The sequence below is a fragment of the Trichosurus vulpecula genome, chromosome 8 (genome assembly GCF_011100635.1).
Source record: "Trichosurus vulpecula isolate mTriVul1 chromosome 8, mTriVul1.pri, whole genome shotgun sequence".
NCBI classification, from domain to species: Eukaryota; Metazoa; Chordata; class Mammalia; order Diprotodontia; family Phalangeridae; genus Trichosurus; species Trichosurus vulpecula.
In genome coordinates, this window is record NC_050580.1 from 28924414 (window position 1) to 28943876 (window position 19463).

Below are 19463 nucleotides of genomic sequence, written 5' to 3' on the forward strand. Positions count from 1 at the left end.
TAGTCAGCTAGGTGGCATGGTGGATAGAGTGCCAGGCCTGGACTCTGGAAGACTTATGTGAATTCAAATCTGGCTTGAGATACTTACTAGCTGTATGACCCTGGGCAAGTCACTTAACCCTGCTTGCCACAGTTTCTCATTCCTAAAATAAGTTGGAGAAAGAAATGACAAACCACTCAAGTATCTTTGTCAATAAAAGCCCAAATGGGATCACAAAGAATTGAACCTGAAGGAAATGAATGAACAATAACAAAGTCCCTTCTTACTCTAAATCTTAAACTTGAATGATGAAAATACATATCTGTATGTGTGTATATATACATACAGGCACATGTGTGTGTGTATATATTTATATGTGTACATATACGTGTATACACACATCTGAGTAGAAGACATAAAAGGTTGAATTGACAGATGAAGGTATATTATGGTGTCTCCACTCTCAGAATCAACAAGTTTCTGTCATGCACCTAGTACAAACTGAAGATGGTACTATCTGCCTCATGGAGAATCCAGTTTGGAGTAAGGCATGAACAGGACCAGAGCACCAGGCTGTCACAGATTTTTCTGCCAAGTGTTGAGATTGTCATCAGAGGACAAGGGAATGGGGAGTGGGGGTTGGAGGCTTCAAGAAGCTTAAGAGGTAGTATCTTAGAAAGATATTCTTTAATGTACATTTTGGTTATAATGATTACACAAGTGCCGGTTCTGCTTTCTTCTGCCTTTTAATTAAAAAAAGGTACTTTGAGTTCATCTACTAGGTTATATAATTTAGTGTAATTGTATTTAGTGTAGCAGGTTTATAATTGCATTTATTTTATAATGATTATTTAGTTCATACTTTGTTTAATTCATACTGTCTATTGCCCAAATAGTCAAAAAATATTATTAACCATCTTATAATTACATAGCATATTATGTTTTCTGAATGTTGCTAAATCTTTCCCTAGTCACCATACACCTATTCTAATCATTTCTGTCCTTTGAGATTGGGTTCAAATTCCTCTTTGTGCAAAATCTTCATTAGCCACTCTGATCTATCTCACCTCTGTGCTCTTATATCCAATTACTGTCTGTACCATATATTTTGCCTATTAAACTAATGAGGATAATAATTAATTTGGTTACTATCCAGAATAATGGAATTATTCTTTACTTGCTAATTTGGTTATGTCTGAAAAACAAAAGAGACCTCAAAGTTATTGTCTTATCCCTCTTGCAATTTATGCCTCAAATACAGGGCATCCCCAAAGTTTTACAGTAATTTTGAACTGCTATGACTTTGGGGAGACCCTATATAGTAGGTACTCAATAAATATTACTCTTCTATAATTGTTATAAAGCTAGACTAGTAAGAATGAGGTAGGAATTATAAGAAGCTCATACATAAATAAGGCAAGCTCACAATTTCCTCTTAATTATGGTCATTCTCTTCGGCTGATCTCACGAGGACATGGTCAGTTTTATAATGAGCAGACTTTCTCTCAGAAAAGCTCACGTGCCTGCCAATGTCATGTAGGTAGAAGAAAAGGAGGCCTCCCTTGAGAAATCATGAGAACGGTGATGGAGACTTTCTATTCCAATATTTGGGTGAGTAACATAAACACCTACTGACTCACAAGTTGGAATATTGGGCAGTTCTCATTCTTAATCTTATTTAGCAAATACTCCAAATGCACCTTAACACTAGCTTTGGCAATGTATAATTGCTATATTCATCTCACCCAAAAGAAACCCAAAGACAACACTTATTTTTAACTATAGGTTAATCTCATCTATCATTGTAAATATGTTCTTTAAAAAAAGAGTAGATATTAGTATTATAATGTGCATTTCTATAGGGTTTTAGGGCTTATTTAGTCCTACCCCCACCCCTACAACCACCCTATGAGGTAAGTTAATTTGATTATTCTTACTCTCACTTTATAGATAGTGAAAGTAACATTTAGAGAAGTTAAGTATGCAGTAATTGCTGGAAATGACCTGAAGAAATCACTACATGATAATAAATAATAATTTTAAAATAGCCCACATGTAGTACTCTGTTTGCTAAGTATGTGTATATATACATACACATGCATATACATGCAGATAGATAGATAGATAGATAGATACATACATACATACATACATACATACATATATACTTACATACACATAAACACAATCCTTTCTGGTCATGAGAAATAAAATCTCATATGGCTCTTATGACAACCTGGGCTATATGTTCTCTCATTATTCATATTTTATAGATGGAGAAAATCAGGCAGAGAAAGAATAAGTGACTATCCTGTGGTCACAGAGATAGTAAGTACCTAAGGAAGGATTTGAACTCAGGTCAGTAATAGTCCAAATGGCTCATTTTGCCAATGAGGAAATGAAGGTCAGCCTTGAACCAAGGTCTTCAGATCCCAACATAGCCTTCTTTCCTGTGTATCCCAAGAAGACCTCTAATTCCCATAATAGAATGTTTGCACTACCTACCACACAAGGATATTGCAAAAAAAGCATTTTGCAAACTTTAGTATGCTACATAAATGTAAGGCATAAGCATTTGGGTTTATAACAGTTTTATTGGCTTAGCGTTCAACCTGTTCTAGAAGTATAAACCATATTTTAAAACAAGATATACAAGTGCTGTGTTGCTGCTTTAAAATCATAGGCCTCTTCAGTCATTTTCATGCAGCATGTGATTCTTTTTCACCAGCAAATATTTGATATGCACAAAGTAGGGCTTGAAGGCACAGTCCTTTCCAAGCAGTATCCACACTGACTACATCATTGCTCACCTGTGCTTGAAATCAGGCATTTACTTGTATCACACAGGAAGTTTAAACTTCACCTTGCTCTCTGCCAAGTTGCCACCTCTGAATGTTTTTCCTTTTGCTTCTTTCTTTACTTTCTAACCCTCATTAAACCATTCCACCGGCTACCCCCAACAAGAACCAAAAGGGAAAATCAATTCTATAAATACATATCTATATCTAAGCTCTGTCAGCCAGATTTAGATTTTGTATCATCTACTTATTACATATTTGACTCTCCTGAACAACAGCTTCACCATTTGTAACATGAGGTAAGAATATTTGCAAAGCCTATCACACAGTGTTACTGTACACAAACCTTAAAGCATTTGTGTGAGTTTATAAGAATACACATATATGTATATCCATGCATATGTTTTAAGGCTTAAACACTGTATAAATATAAATAAACTAATATGTAAATAGATAATATCTATAATAAATATAAAAAACTAATATGTATGTGTGTATACATACACACATATGTATACTTTAAGGCATAAATATTATAAACAAATATATAGACACATATATGTACGTATGTATGTGCACATTCATATGTATATGTGTGTTTATTGGGCAGCTAGGTGGCACAGTGCCTAGACTGCTGCTCCTGGAATCAAGAAGACTCATCTTCCTGAATTGAAATCTGGCCTCAGATACTTCCTCGCTATGTGACTCTGGGCAAGCCACTTAACCCTCTTTGCCTCAGTTTCCTCAGCAGTAAAATAAGCTGGAAAAGGAAATGACAAAATACTTCAATGTCTTTGCTAAAAGACCCAAACAAATAAACTCAAATGGGGTCACAGATAGTTGGATTTGACTGAAATACTCTGTTTATGGTTTGTTATGTTAATATGGATGTATAAACACACATATGCATACATATGTGTATATGCATGTATATGTATATACATGTATACTGTGTGTATGATATATACATACATATGTGTGTATATATGTATATATACATGCATATACACACAATGGATAGATAGATAGATACATAGATACATGGATACATAGATAGATACACACACAATACACAAATACACAATATATTCACATATCTGCCCTTTTCCAAAGTATTATTTCAAAGAATCAGAATATTTATTCATTTCAAGGGACCTCGGGGACCATCCAGTCTAACCCACAGACACAAATAAATTAAGCTTTCTGCAACATACCCAAGATGGCAAACCTCATTCTTCTTTTGTGGAGCTCTGTGTAGTTCTTCCTTACCTCAGATCTAAATCTTCCTCTATGAAGCTTCTACCTATTATTCCAAGTTCCACCCTTTGGGGCTAAGCAGAAACATTTCTCTTCCTTGTGACAGTCCTTCAAATACTCAAAGATAGCTTCTCGTATCTCACCCCTTTTCCAGAAATATTCTCTTTTCTGGTTTACAGTCCCAGTTTCTTCAATTCATGACTTCAGGTCCATCCCCAAAAGGCTTCCTTCCCCTTCTAGACATTCTTTGACTTACTAATGTCCTCTACACATTGCAGTACTAGGAAATTAACACAATACTAAAGAAGTGGTATGGATCAGGACGCACATCGCCTTATCATGCATGCTACTTTTCTCTTCATACAGTCCAAGATTGCATGATCTTTCTCTGCTACCCTCTGAGTCCATTGGTTCATGCTGATCTGGCAGGCAACTGAAGCCCACAGACTGTCTTATATTTACATTAAGTTCTTCATTAATTCTCTGATTCACCCAACAGACATTTATGAAGCATTTATTATGACCTAAGCAGTGTCTCACCACACAAAGTCCTATTTTATTCCGAAGAAAACGCTGTAAATTTCTACCGATTGATATATCTTTTATCTGTAAAACCAATGTCTTTGATGACTAAAGCAATTTAGTAACCAACCATGATTAGAAAAGACTGAACACGAAGCAAGATATCCACCTCTTGACAAGAAAGTGATCGACTCAAGATACAAAATAAGACAGAGTTCGAGCCGCAGTCAGTGTGGGGGTTTGTCTTGCTTGACACCACATATTGTTAGATTTGTTTTCCATTAGTAGTGGAATGATGGGAGTTTATACATATATATGTCTGAGTGGAGGCCATGAAGTTTGAGTTGGAGGTGAAGGCCCATTACAGTGCTCCCTTATGGGAGCAAGGGCAAAGAGGGGCAGGGAACAGAGAAAAAGAAAAAAAGGAGGAGGAAAGAGGGTCATTGAAACATTTTTTTTGGTTAATGCAGAGAGAAGCAGAGAAATGCAGTACTGCTTTTAAACAAGTTGAATGGATTATATATTTTTTAAAAGCAAACTAACAGTTAATAGAGACTCGCAGTTTGGAGCACTTTTCCTGTTTTCTATTCTACTTAGTGATAAGTTCAGAATAAAAATAAGAATAAAAACAATTTTAAAAAGTGTTTCTCATAACCTACCTTCTGGAATGTCTTGGGGGAGGGGAGAGAAAATCCAACTGTAATGCCTCCAAGTATCCCATTGCTGAGACTGCAGCATATCTCTAGGTTGAGCTAGGCTGCCCAGCAGGCTTTCCTGGCCCGTTCACTTAGTTTGGGCAATGTCACTTTTTAAAAGCTGTTATTAAAATATAACTTTGATACCAATATACATACACTTGATTTTCCTAGACATTTTTATCATCTGCTCAAACCATCAGAAACACTACTTTTTAAGACATGTGGTAATACATCTACTGTTGAACAGGGAATTAAGGCTAGTTGTATCAACGTTTTTTTCTGCTGCTGCTATGAAGGTTAAAAGACTTGTCCAAGGTCACACAAATAGTAAACATAGTAACAAATAATAAAAAGGTAGCATTGAACCCAGGTCTACTAATTCCAGACAATATTTTTTTCTCTTTCTAACATATTTCTCACTTTCTTAACGTTTTTTTTTTCTTTTGGACTAATTCAAAGCCTTTAGACTTATAAACAAAACATAGCACTTATTATTTAAATAGCTCCAGTAGGGTGTTTATCTTAAAATATGGTCAGGTCAGAAGATATAGGTTTGAATTCTGATTCTCGTACTTACTAACTCTGTGCCCTTGGGTAAGTTACTTGACATACCTGGCCCTGCAAATGTAAAGTGAGGGGGTTTGGACTAAATGGTCTCTAAGTTCTCTCAAACCTGTAGGTTTATAACGTGATGAGCCTATAGCCTACTCTGACCATTGCTTCTAGTATATGAAAAATATATTCTTCTTTGTCCCCCAAAGAATATGCCCATTATCTTGTCTTGGTAATGTAGGCTGTCCATCAGCTATTCCTCACTCTCACTAGATGACTTGTTCTTACAGAAAATAAAAAAAGCATTTATGGCCCTGCTGACATCTTTTACTCCTATCTCCTGGAATGTGTTTCACTCATAATGTGTTGCTGTTTGTTCACACCCAACAACCCCCTTCCCATTGCCCTTTGGATGATTTCTGACTTCATTTCTTAAGAGAGTACAGCATTCTATGACTCACAGGCCCACAGAATCACTGCAAGGATATAGGTGATAAAATATGTGCCTTTTCTTGGTTTAAGGAGGGACTTGGAGTTCGTAAAAACATTGTGCAAATTCCCAAAGGAAATCCTACCAGCTGTCCTACTCCTGTTCAGTTCTGGAATGAACTTATTGTTCATTTACTGTGTCTGCAAAGATACATGCAGATATACTTAGACATAGAGGAAGTTTTTATTTTTAAACATATCAGTAGTTCTAGTCATGTGACCAACAAATGGCAGATTGAACATACCTCTCCCTCCCACTTCCCATGACCTCACAGACCTCTCCAAAACAGAAATTATGCAGCAAAGATAAAAACAACTTCAAGAGTCTCATGGTCTGGGACATCCAGAATCCAAAAGAAAGTTTTCGAAAACAAAACAGAAACTGATGCTCACTCAACATCAATCCCCCACCTCCTATGCTACCAGCAGCAAGGTTGCATTAGCAAGCCCAAGGACTTGACACAGGGACAGGTGAAAACACACCCCTAGATCTCCACTCATCCTTCCCACTTTCCTGGGCTGTGAAGCCTTTGCTTCAGGCTATGGAATCTAGCTTCTGGAACACTAGCACAGCAAAGCTCTGAATTGCTGGTACCAGTAAAAAACAGTAACAGCAACAAAGAAACAAGCTTTTAAAACAAATGGTTCTGGGTCTGGACCAAAGAACTAAGGAACAGAGGGAGTGGGATAGGTCACCATGATCCTGACACCACATATGGGAGACAGTGCAACACTCCACCGAGCCCAAGGGAAAGAACAAGGCACCCAGCTGGGGCCAGTTTGGACCACCCAAAAGAAAGTTTGGGGCAGAGGCCTGGGCTGGTGAGTCATGAATTACCCAGTGTGGGAGGAGGCTAAGATGCTTTCAGATCTAGCCCCTAAAGAAAACATAATAAGAGGGAAAGGAGTCAGGAAGTGATTAATAAGGAAAATAAGAGGGGAAAAAAAGCCTGAAAGTGCCAAAGATTTCAGGAACAAGAAAACTCAAAGACCTTGAAGACAAAGAGAATAATCAGTGAGGAAAAACAAACAAACATTAACAACAGAAAGGAATAAGGCCTGCAAATCTAGTAAACAAGTCTAGGCAACTATAAATAAATACTACAAAATGAAGGAAAATGATCCAACATTGATGAGACAGAGGACCTAGTGGAAGTTGAGGACAACATGGAAATAAATATGACATGATGTTTCTCAGTGGTTTAAAAAAGAAATGAGAATTATGAAAGAAAAATTTTTGTTTTGCACAATAAAAATAATGAGCTGAACAGAAAAACTTGAATCTGCATTGGTAAGCCTCACCAAAGAAACGAAAGAGAGAACAATAGATTGGGAATGTACATACATAGAAGTGAAGGAAAATCTAGAAGAATTAAAAAAAATTAAAAGAAAAATACACCATTTCAAGCAAAGGATACAGAACTTAAAGACATGATTCATAGAAGTGACCTAAGGATCATAGATCTCCCAGAAACACATGACAAGCCGAAAGAACTTAAAACCATAATGAAGAAAATAATAATGCTGTCCAGGACATCTGAACATAGAAAATTAAATTACAATTGAAAAATCACATAGATCTCCTCCAAGGGAAAAAAAATACATGAGGCTGCAGACTCTAAGACACACAGTAGTTAAACTTAATAAACAGATTCAGAAACAAGTTTTCCAAGTAATAATAACATTAATAACAGTTTACATGTTTATAGCATTTGCTACATGCTAGGCACCATGCTAAGCACTTTACAATTATTATGTCATTGGTTCTTCACAACAACGCTGGTAGGTTGGTGCTGTTATTATCCTCACTTTACAGATGACGAAACTCAGCCCAACAGGGTTTAAGTGATTTGCCACACAGTAATTGTCTGAGGCTGGATTTGAATTCATGTCTTCTTGACTCTAAGCCTCATTCCCTATCCCCTGCACAACCCAACTATCCCCATAAGAAGAAAGACTTTCAAATAAAAGGAAAGGTTATCCAAGTAATACAAGACTATTCTTTAACCACTAGAAAAAAAGTGGTGGGAATGGAATCATGTGCTCCAAAGAGCACTGGTGCTCAGGATGCAGCCCAGGTGATACAGAACAAAGGATGGGCATTCAATAGTAAAAAAGAGTTGGAAATATTGAACACAAAAAAAACTAGACATGAAGCGATTGCTTGCTTCTCATACACCACAAATTACAGAAATTCAGAAGGAACAAATAAATGTAGTAGGCAAGGACAGCAGCATCAACAGAGTGACAAGAGAGAGCAATAAATTTAAGTAACAGTGAAGAAGTGAACAAGGGATATTATGGATAAAACCTGGCAGCACCTGTCTAAAGGTGAGTCGATGCTGATTTTGTGAGACTACATTAAAACATGGAAGGGTACACATAAAGGTGGAAGCCAATAGGAAGCTAGGGAGGAGTGAGATACTCTAAGATCAAATCAAAAGCCATAACTAAAGGGAAATTGATTTCTGTGGCCTCTGAAAGAGAAGATCATATAGGAGAGTAGGCAAGGAGGAGGTGGGAAAGATGGAAAAGAGGGATGAGGGAAGAAGGCCTTTCTTTGGAGGTGGGAGGGAGTGCCATTGATAAATGTTCTTATAGAGGAAAGGAGATGGTGAGTGAAGGGAGGGGTGGATCTTATGCTGGTTGATACATGGGGGATTGGTGCTTAAAAAGCACCTGAGAGGCAGAGAGATGGAACCGTTTGGGGCAACTGGCACCCAGAGAAGTGGGAAAACACAGACACAAGGAGATTTCAAGGGAAATGTGTGGGGGAGGAGTAAAGAGGGGTGGGCATATATTGGTGGGAGAGGGGGCCCATCATGGGGCAGTGTCCTCTCTAACATCTGCAATAATTGGCATTATTCTGGGCATGAGGCCCAATTGAAAAAGGAAATCCATGGAATAAGTCCTACACAACAGTAGCAGAAAATACTTAGAGGAGAGAGCCTAGAATGGATAATTTGGAAGCTTTGATTGCATGAAGAAAATAAAGAGATAAGAGACAGAATAGACGATCGTAGGGGTGATGAATCAGAGAATCTTTCTAGAGTAAACAGAAAGAAAGGATGTATGATTAAAAGAGTTACAGAAATCTTTTTTTTTGGAAAGGGGTACAAAAATGAAATTTTAAAAGTCCAGTGATTTCATTTGTTTAGGGGTGTCCTTGTGAAGAACAACTTTTGCCAATTCCTTTTGGTACCTATTCTATAATTTATTATTATTTTTTTTGGCTTCCAGAGGTGCCCAGACCATGGAGAGGCTAAGTGGATTGTCCAGAGTCACAGAGCTGGCATGACAAAGAGTTGAAAATTGAACATAAGTCTTCCCAACTCTGAGTCTACCTTTTCTGAGGTATGCTGTCATAAATGGATTAGATAAATGTTATGTAAATAGAAGAATGGAGGGATAGATGGCATAGCTAAGAGATGCAAGCAAACACAACAAACAGTGAGATAGATTGATGAGCTCTATAGATTTTTGAATCAAGTTTGGACCTGTCTTAATTTTATTTTATTTTTCCTTTGAACTCTGAACTCTTCATGAATTCAAATCTGGCCTCAGACACTTACTAGCTATATGACCCTGAGCAAGTCACTTAACCCTGATTGCCTTAGTTTTTCCTCTTCTGTGAAATGAACTGGAGAAGGAAAGCACTAACCACTCCAGTATCTTTGCCAAGAAAATCCCAAAAGGGGTCTTTAAAAGTTGGATGTGAGTGAAATGACTCAATGACATTTATTTTTTTTTTTTACTTCCTATGTGGAAATTAACACTTTACTCTTCTAAATCATGTTGAATCTCATTTTGATATGTCTGGTATTTGGTATATCTGTGGTATTTGAGAATTGTATTTAATTGGAACTGGGTAATCTACAAGTAGGAATGTTCACAGGACCCCATCACCTACATGTGATTCAAACTCTGGGCTGTACACCCTGTATGACATGACAATTTGACAGCTGCGATGACCTTGGCTCAACTCTGTTTTTAGTCACTGTTGTTAGTACACAACTTTGTCATTTGTTTAAATTTGATAAACATGTCTCATTATATCTTTCAAGGATTCTAATATGATTTTAACGGATTAAAAGAAATCACCTTCTTGTTAAGGAGATATTAATGAATAATTATTTACTTTGACATCACATCAATATCAAAGAGTATGATAGATCAGTTAACATTCTCCTCTAGACATTTCATTTTCAAGCCTTGTATAATCTGATCACAAACGCTATTACAAATGCATACACACACACATATACCCACACATACACACACAAATAATTGTTCTGCATTTCTTTCCCAGAAGCTTCATTACCGATGTCATATAGAGTGATGTCCTAACTACTAACACTGGTGAATGGGGAAAGGGGAGACAGCATAATGGTTAGAATCAAAGACATGGAGTCAGGAAGACCCAAGTTCAAATATGACTTCAGATACTTACTAGCTGTGTGACCATGGGCCAGTCATACATGACCTATCTCTATCTCAAATTTTTCCTGCCTGTAAAATGTGAGAAGCAACAGTGCCTACGATAAGGTAAGATTAAAATATGGCAATACGTGTGAAATATATTACAAAACTCACAGTGTTATGGAAACACAATCTATTGTTATTGTTGGTATGTTTAAGTGTGTGAGGTGTGTGTGCGTGCGTGTGTGTGTGTGTGTGTGTGTGTGTGTGTATGTACGTATGTTACTCTAGGCCTGACTTTTGACAAATGACTCTTCCAAATGGTTGTGAAATGTTTTAGAAGTTGATTCTCTCAATCCTGTATTCCTTTAAGATGGATAAGTACATTAACCTGCTATGTGAGTCTGTATTTAGCCAATTTCCTAAGTACTTGAGTCCATCCGTGATTTTCTGTTGAGTTTTAAGCAGGATTACAGCTGCTTGGTAGATTTGCCATTTTGCTGATTTTTTTCACCCTGCCAACTGATCCGCCATATTTATTTATCCAATTTAACAAATTGTGGCTTTGGCACACCTGCCTCCTTGTGAAACTATACAGTGAAAGACATTAAGTAAAATGCACAGAATATAGCAATTAAGTGATTAATCACTTTTGAATATCATAGTAAAACTGCTGACCTCCAAATAATGCCTGTGGGAAAAGGGTAATTTTTATTCTAATAGGTAAGGTCCATTTAAAATAATTGAAAGAGTGTCCTTTTGGCATTTGTATGGATAGGTTATAATAGAAAACCCCATTTACTTCCCTAACTCATTATTCTTGGCATGCATTCTTCCCCCTCCCCCACCCACTGGTTTCAAACACTGAACTCATGGCTATCAGCAATAGTAGGGTTGACCTGATAATATAAGTAGGGATTACCTATTTATAGCCTAGTTATCTTTTAATCCTTGTTCTCTGACACCCAATTAGGGGACTGAAACTAAAAAAAAAATATAAATGTAAAGAAATAGATTAACAACCCCTCTGTTATATTCTTTAATACTTTTCTTGTCATATTCTTATATTATTTCCTCTTTTCTCTTACTAATAATCACCCCACAGGGTAAAGGAGGTGAGGAAATAGGGAGGGGAGTACTTTTTGGTATCAGGGAAGGACCTGGGGCAGCTAGGTGGCACGTTGGCTATAGTGTTGGAGCTGGAGTCAGAAAGATGCATCTTCATGAGTTCAAATCTGGCATCAGATACTTACTAGCTGTGTGACCCTGAAGAAGGAAAAAGCAAACCATTTCAGTATTTTTGCCAAGAAAATCCCAAATGGGGTCATGAAGATACTGGAGTGATTTGCCATTTCCTTCTCCAGCTCATTTTACATATGAAGAAACTGAGGTAAACAGGGTTAAATGACTTACATTAATAAGGATTAATAATGATAATAATAAAAACAAAACAAAAACACTCAACTCCTTCTATGTGATAGAAACTGCAAGACACTGAAAGGGATATACTGAGGTAAACCTCTTTCTCTTTTCTTTTCACCTCTGCCTTTCTGTCTCTATATGTCTCTGTCTTTTGTCTCTCAGTATTTGTAATGAAAGGAAAATATCAAGGAAAATTTAAGAGCTTCTTACTCCTGAAGGTAGTTTACAAATTTAGCTCATCTTCCTTGAAAAGTCACTGAAATTTCTTGAAATAGGACACATTAGTTTATGTCTATACCTCAACCCAGAAAATGCTCTCTTATTAATGCTAGGAAGAGGAGGAGGAATGCCTAAATTCATATGTGGAAATAATACTCCATAGGTTAATGTTTCATGTTATAAAAATGGAAATAGGAGAATTTGTATCTGTTAACAATTTTAAAATTTTAAATAATTTTAAAATGAATAATATGAAAATTCTTTCTGTATTCATTCTAAATCAAAAATTAGAAATAAAATTCAATATTCCATCCAGCTGTTCAACTGCCAGCTGTTCAATTGCCATCCAGTTGTTGCATGATTGAGATTCTAAAAAAATGATCAAATTTGGTACAAAAAAGTCATACCTGCTCATATTTCTTTTTTAAGAAATATGGAGTTTCAGTTTCTTTTTAGACTTTTTATTTGAGTTTTTATGTGCTAGGCCATTAATGAAGGAATATTAATCCTATCTAGTCATTATAGGCATTTTCTAGCCAATGACATTCTGCCTCAAGTCTCTCCCCACTCCAGTCCATTCTCTATTCAGCTACCAAAGTGATATTCCTAAAGTTCAGAAACAACTAAGTCACCCTTTCTACCCCCCATCCCACACACTCAAACTCCTGTGCATTTCTATCACCTCTAAGACCAAATACATAATCCTCTGTTTGTTATTCAAAACTCTTCATAATCTAATCCAGTCTTAACTTTCCAATCTTCTTACACCCTACTCCTCAAAACATATAATTGGATCCATTGACACTGGCTTTATAGTTCCACAAATAAGACACTCCCCTTTTCACTTAGGGCATTTTCTCTGGCTGACCCCCATGCTGGGAAAGCTCAATGGCTTCAACTCCATCTACAGACTTCAATCACTTCTTTTAATGTCCAATTAGAATTCCATTTTTTTTACAGGAAGCCTCTCCTAACCCCTTTCAATTCTAGTGCCTTGTCTCTGTTAATTATTTCCTACTTATACATGCTTTCTTTCTATTTGTATAACATGTTTCTGCCATTATATTTGGAGATTCTTAAGGACAGGGATTCTCTTTTGCTTCCTTGTGTATCTCCAGGGATTATCACAGTGCCTGGCACATAGTAGGTGCTTAAGAGATATATATTTCTGATGATGCTGATGGTAATGATATTGGCAACAGGAAAAACAAATAGTTTGGAACCTAGGATGTTAACCCATAAAACTCTCAGTAGAAAATTGTAGTTCATACTTACAGCAGACATGATGAGCTCTCCTCCCAAATTCTGGATTTCAGCTTTCACCTGACTACATATTTTGAGCTGGTGGGAATAGAATTTGATCTGTTCCAGATAAGCCAATAAATCTTGCTTGCAGGATGGGTCAGGGCACTAAAATAAATTAAAATGGAATAGAAAAGGAGAATAATTTTAAATATGTAAGTGTATAAGTAGTGGCAATGCATGTAAACAGTATGCCCCTGTTGTTTATTTTCCAAAATAGGTATGTATGTAAAACATTTATTATGTATTTCCTATATGTCAAGAAGATTGTACTAAAGCTAACAGATTCAAATACAACCAAGATGGACAGTCCATGACCTCAAAGAATTTACATTTTGATAATGGAAGACAACAGCTAGGAAGGGACATGGAAGCCAAGTTTCTTGGCAAATAGTAAGTGCTTAATAAATGCTTTGCATGTCTGTCACCAAAAACAATTTTTATGACCAAATAAATAAGCATACATATATACATATGTGTGTATACTTATATTTAAAATATAATTTTTTGGTCTCTAGGTTTAAAATCAGAAAAATCTGAAATTCTTTTGAAATCCATAGTCTTCTTTTTTATGACTAATCAGGGGCATTTTTACCCTGTTTACTTTTGCATTTTTACATTTTACATTTTAAAAACAATAATCATCCTGCATTATTATTATTTTTTTTAAATAAAACATACTTGAACACTTTAGGTAAATAAACTCATTTCTGTCTCAGCTGCTTTGGATGAAGAAATGGCCAATGAAATAAACAGCATAGAGTGTTTTAGAAGAAAAATGAACCATGTCTTCCATGTCTTTTCATCAATATAGTCATTCTCTCCAGCTAGTAAGAAATAACCCTCCCATGTCTGCCCCTCTTATAAGATTTCTATCCATTTCCAACTGCAAAACCTCTCTGAGAGATTAACATTCTCCAAATATTTTGTGTTCTAAATCCAGGTTTTCCATGTGTTTATGATAAAGAAACAAATATCTGTTTATCACCCTATGTTTCTTCAAACAAAAGTGAGAATATGTTGTAGAAAGAGTTTTTCTTTGGGCATGGGTTGAATGACATGGCCTCTGAAGCTCATAACACTGAGATACTGAGGCTGCAAATCCATCTTTTTCCTTGAAAGTCATCGACTAAATGACAAGTAGTGTAGAAAATGAAAATGACATCTCTGTAACAACAACAGTGGACAAGCTTCGAAGCTTTGTTTTACAAAACAAACTTTCAACCTTTGCAGAACATTATCAAATGTTGTCATCTGTTTGATGCTGTCATTAACCCATTGACAAATAATCACTGGAATATCATAAGATAGCTTGGCTTATCATAGCCCACTTTATTGTGGAAGACTTCACTGACCAGGACATCTGTTCAGTTCTCCATTATGGAGATTTTTTTAACTTTTATATGCACCTGGGCATTCACTAGAGGCAAGCAGATGGAAACTCAATTTAACTGTTCTTTCTCACTTCAAACCAGCATTAGTTTTGTTTTTAATTTTTTCTTTCTTTGTTTTGTGTTAATGTTTAATATAACATTTAGTAGAAAATGAGAATTAAGAGAGGTATGGTACTTCAGATTGATTTTCTTCCCTTCAAACAAAAGAAATAATCAGTTATTATAACATGAATCCGTAATGTAAATCAGCTCATTTTTGTAAAATTTGGACCATAGATGCTCTTCTTCCATGGTCCATTTCAAAGAACTCTGGCAATGTCCTAGGAAAATATTAAATATTGAGAGGCTGGCAAAATGAAGGCTGTAAGTGAAAGTTACAATGGGCTTCAGCTTTGATTCTCACTTCCTGAGTTAGGGGAATCACATGGTGGAATGCAGTGAGTGAGCTCTCTGCATTTCCATTGGCAACTGCACAACGACTATGTCCTATGCCCAAGATTGAGTAGCAAATGGTTGTCCTTAAGTACTGTTGTATGGTCAGATTGATAGGGCCAGCACTTCTAGTGTGAATAAATAGCAAATGAAAGTGTGGAAATGTCCAGGGAGTAGGAGGAGAACCAACTTCAGGAAGACATTTCCAAGTACAGGAGAATTCCTTTCTCATGTCAGTATGGGGTGACAGTGCTAAAATTTAGGCCTTTTCAGTTTAGAACATCTTGTGATGGGATTTACAAGCCACATCTCTGTAGCATTTTAAGGATTACAAACCACTTTCCTCTTAGAAAACCATGTGAGGTAGTAAGATTATATCTATTAGAAAGAATAAGGAAACTGAGTCTCTGGAAAAAGAAAAGACTTCGCAAGATCAAATAGCTAGCATATACTAGCGTTAGGGTTCTAAGTCAGGTCTCTTCAATACTGAGATATCTTAAATAGCATCTGATGCAAATCCCTATTTTAGAGATGAGAAAATTGAGGCCTCACATAGTAAAGTAGCTAAAGGGTATTTAGATGGCCTAGGGCTCTAAGGAATGCCTTTGGAGTCCATATCCACATGTCTTTATACTATGTCAGGCTTTCCCAAGTAGACAAACCAAAACATTTTTGATGTATATATTATGTTTAAGGCATTTAACTAAGCCGTGGAAATCAGGATAGGCATAGTGGAATGAGCCTATGATTTCATTGCTATAGGGACTTCAAAATGAGAAAGTACCTTTCCACAATGGTGCCTGATACATTCTCTGTCATTTAAATTTTTGAAAATGTTCCCTAAGTAATAAATGGTTAGGTGACCTGTCCAGGGTCACACAGCCATTATTTATTACAGGTTGTTCTTGAACACAATTCTTCCTGGTTCTGAGACTGGCGTGGTATCTATCACACCATATTGCATCTCCCCAACACTGGGAAGACAAAGAGCGGCCATCTCTTCTTTCCTCCTTCTCTTTCTTCTTCCCTTCCTTCATCCCTTCATTCCTTTCTTCTTGTTATGACCTCCATTTCTTTATCCCTCCCTCCTTGCTTCCTTCCTTCCTCCTTTCCTTCTTTTCCTCCTTCCTTCCTTCCTTCCTTTCTTTCTTCCTAATAGATACATAATATTCTCTGAGTGAAATGAATCAAATCAGATCAACTTTAATTGAATTGAATTAACTTTTAAAATTCAGAAATACATGATAACCCTGAATGAATGAGAGATTTGATAGAGTTAGGGGTGCTGGAATGTTTGGAACTAGAAACACACTGAGTGGTGGAGAGGCTTAATATAAAACATTTTCATTCCAAACTTACCACCATTACCATCTATTCACTATATAACCCTGAGGAAGTAACTTGACTACTCAGTCAGGATCATATTCTGTAAAATGAATATGAAAATATCTTATGACATATACTTTTCAGGTTTTCGGGGCCTAGTAACAGACCTGAACCAAAAAAGGAAAAGAGCAAGGTCTATTCCTCCTTTATCAAGTAGGATTCAACCAAGACAAAAAGAGATTAACAGGCCATATATTTATGCTAAGATATTTTATATGTTTATCTTAACTGATGTGAATGTCAGCTGGTTTTATCATTGATAGAATAAGAAAAGACTGTCTCAGTACTACTAAGTAGGAATGGTATAATTAGGGTGGTGGGTGAGGTCACTGGATTCCAAGAGAGGACACCAGGAACTATGGCAAAACTAGAAAACCAGAGATGGGAAGGTTACAGCCCGGTACTGTAAAATGAAGAGGGAATGTGGAGGTGGGGCATCAGAGTGGAAAGAATATTAGTTCTACAGTCCAGGTAACTGAGTTGAAATTTTCCTCTGATGCTTCAGATTTTGTGTAACCTTGGGAAACTCACTCTCCTTCCACAGGGCTCAGGTCCCTCACTGTCAAAATGAGGGGGTTAGACTGAATTACCTCTTAGTTCCCTTCCAAGTCTAGAACTCTGATCCTATGACCCTATGGCCCTTCTCTTCTTGAACTAAATGTCGCTCTGCTACCGGGTCTCTGAGCTCAGATTACTGTAATCTGTATCAGAGTCGAGCTAAAATTTGGATCGACTGACATTTAATGTGCCATGAAAAGGGGGCTGGATTTGGAGTCAGAGAAATTAATAGCGGTGTGATCTTGGACAAGTTAGCATACTTGGACTTCAGTTCTTCGTTTGAGAGATGAGAAGCCTAGACTCAAAGATTTCAAAGACTGCTCTAAGCCTTAAACCTATTCTGATTTATTGGACTAGGAAACAACAACAATGAAATGCCATTAGTTGATCATATGTTCCAAGTTGCAAAGAAGAAAAATAAGCAATTTGTATATGCCATATATCACTGGACAAGTTTAAGGAAGTGTATGCTGGGGGGTGCTGCCTGTATAGGTCCAGCATTCCACAGGGATGCCAGGGATACCATTGTTTTCTTTCCATTTATGGAGAATTCAATCCATAGGAACAAAAGCTACATTCATTGTAATACAGTGACTTCATCGATGCTGAGAACAAACACTAGGTACCAATTAAATTCTCCTCTCAGAGAAATGTTTTAGATAAAGATATTAGTATCAAACCAAGTGAAATAGCTAAAAGTATGGAGATTCATATGGAAATGCTTTTCTTGGCAGACCTAATGAAGACCTGCCTGGTGAACTAGTCTGCTGGTGGCTTGCGGGGGGAGGAAATATTCTCAATGAAGTCTTCCATAAGATGTGGTTGAAGTGAGGAGTTCAGGCCATGCCTATTAGTTACCACTTTCCTGTGTGATGATAGGCAACAGGTTTTTTTTTTTTTAAATAGCCCTTTGATTATAAACATGAAATAAGGAAAAAAAATAGAAAGCTATGCCCCTCAAACAGGCATGCTCACCACTGTTACTGAAGCTATAACATTCCAGGTCAAAATGGTAAAGGGTTCTCCGCCCCGAAAAAAATAAGCATGTTGCTTAAATATCATACCTAAATATCACATTGAATAATGTCAATTTACGACATAACTGACCCTACAATCAAATTTCCTTATGACGAGATGTCTTTGCTACGCTTCACTAAATCTCAGAATATTAGATCTATAAGAGGCCATGGCTGTCATCAGTGTCAACCACCTGAAATCTACAACTAAGGCCCATAGGGTTGAAGGGGCTTTTCCATGATCATATAGCACTAAGTGGCAAAACTGAAATGTTGACTTGTGTCTTCTGATTCTAAGTCCTAATCTCATTTAACTATACGACGCTTCATCAGTTAAAAAAATTCATCAAAATTATTTATTAAATCTATAGTGTTGGCAAGGTACAGTACTAGGTACGAGGGGAACAAATACAGAAGTGAGGCAGTGGGGGCAGCTAGGTGGTACAGTGAGTACAGCACTAGCCCTGGAGTCAGGAGGACCTGAGTTCAAATCCAGCCTCAGACACTTGACACACTTACTAGCTGTGTGACCTTGGGCAGGTCATTTAACCCCAATTGCCCTTTCTTCCCCCCCCCCCCGAGCAAAAAAAATGAGGCGGTCATCTAAACTTGCGGAACTTATACTCTTCAAGGGATAGACAACATATTCACAAGCAAGTAACTAAGTACCAGTGATTTGGGGACTAGGAAGGCTTAGGAATAAGGAATAGAATGATTAAATATATGGAGGCAGGGAAACACAAGAAGTGTCAGTTATTGGAGGCTAAGGTGGCTCAGTACAGGCCCAGACCCAGCTGAACTCTCCCAACATTCCATTCTAAAAGACAACTTTAAAGTAAAAGCTCAGACCAAATTTTAGAGCAGCAGAGACAACAAAAGGTCAGAGAAAGACTTTTTTTTTTAACCTATGACAATTAGGAGGTCAGCAAGAGAGGTCTGTGATGCTGGGCTAGGCACAGGTTCAGAACACAGCAGGAGCAGCAGCAGTAGGCCTTAGAGGCAGCCTAGGAAGCAATAGTA

General features: G+C 37.0%; 1 protein-coding gene across 2 annotated transcripts in view; it reads right to left on the reverse strand.

Annotated features, from left to right (window-relative positions):
- Positions 1–19463, reverse strand: part of CTNNA3 (catenin alpha 3) — a 1949360-nt gene that overhangs the window by 54614 nt on the left and 1875283 nt on the right. For both annotated transcript variants that reach the window (XM_036734544.1, XM_036734545.1), the window contains exon 17: positions 13631–13765. In XM_036734544.1, the coding sequence (XP_036590439.1) occupies positions 13631–13765 (135 nt within the window). The remainder of the gene's footprint in view (positions 1–13630; positions 13766–19463) is intronic.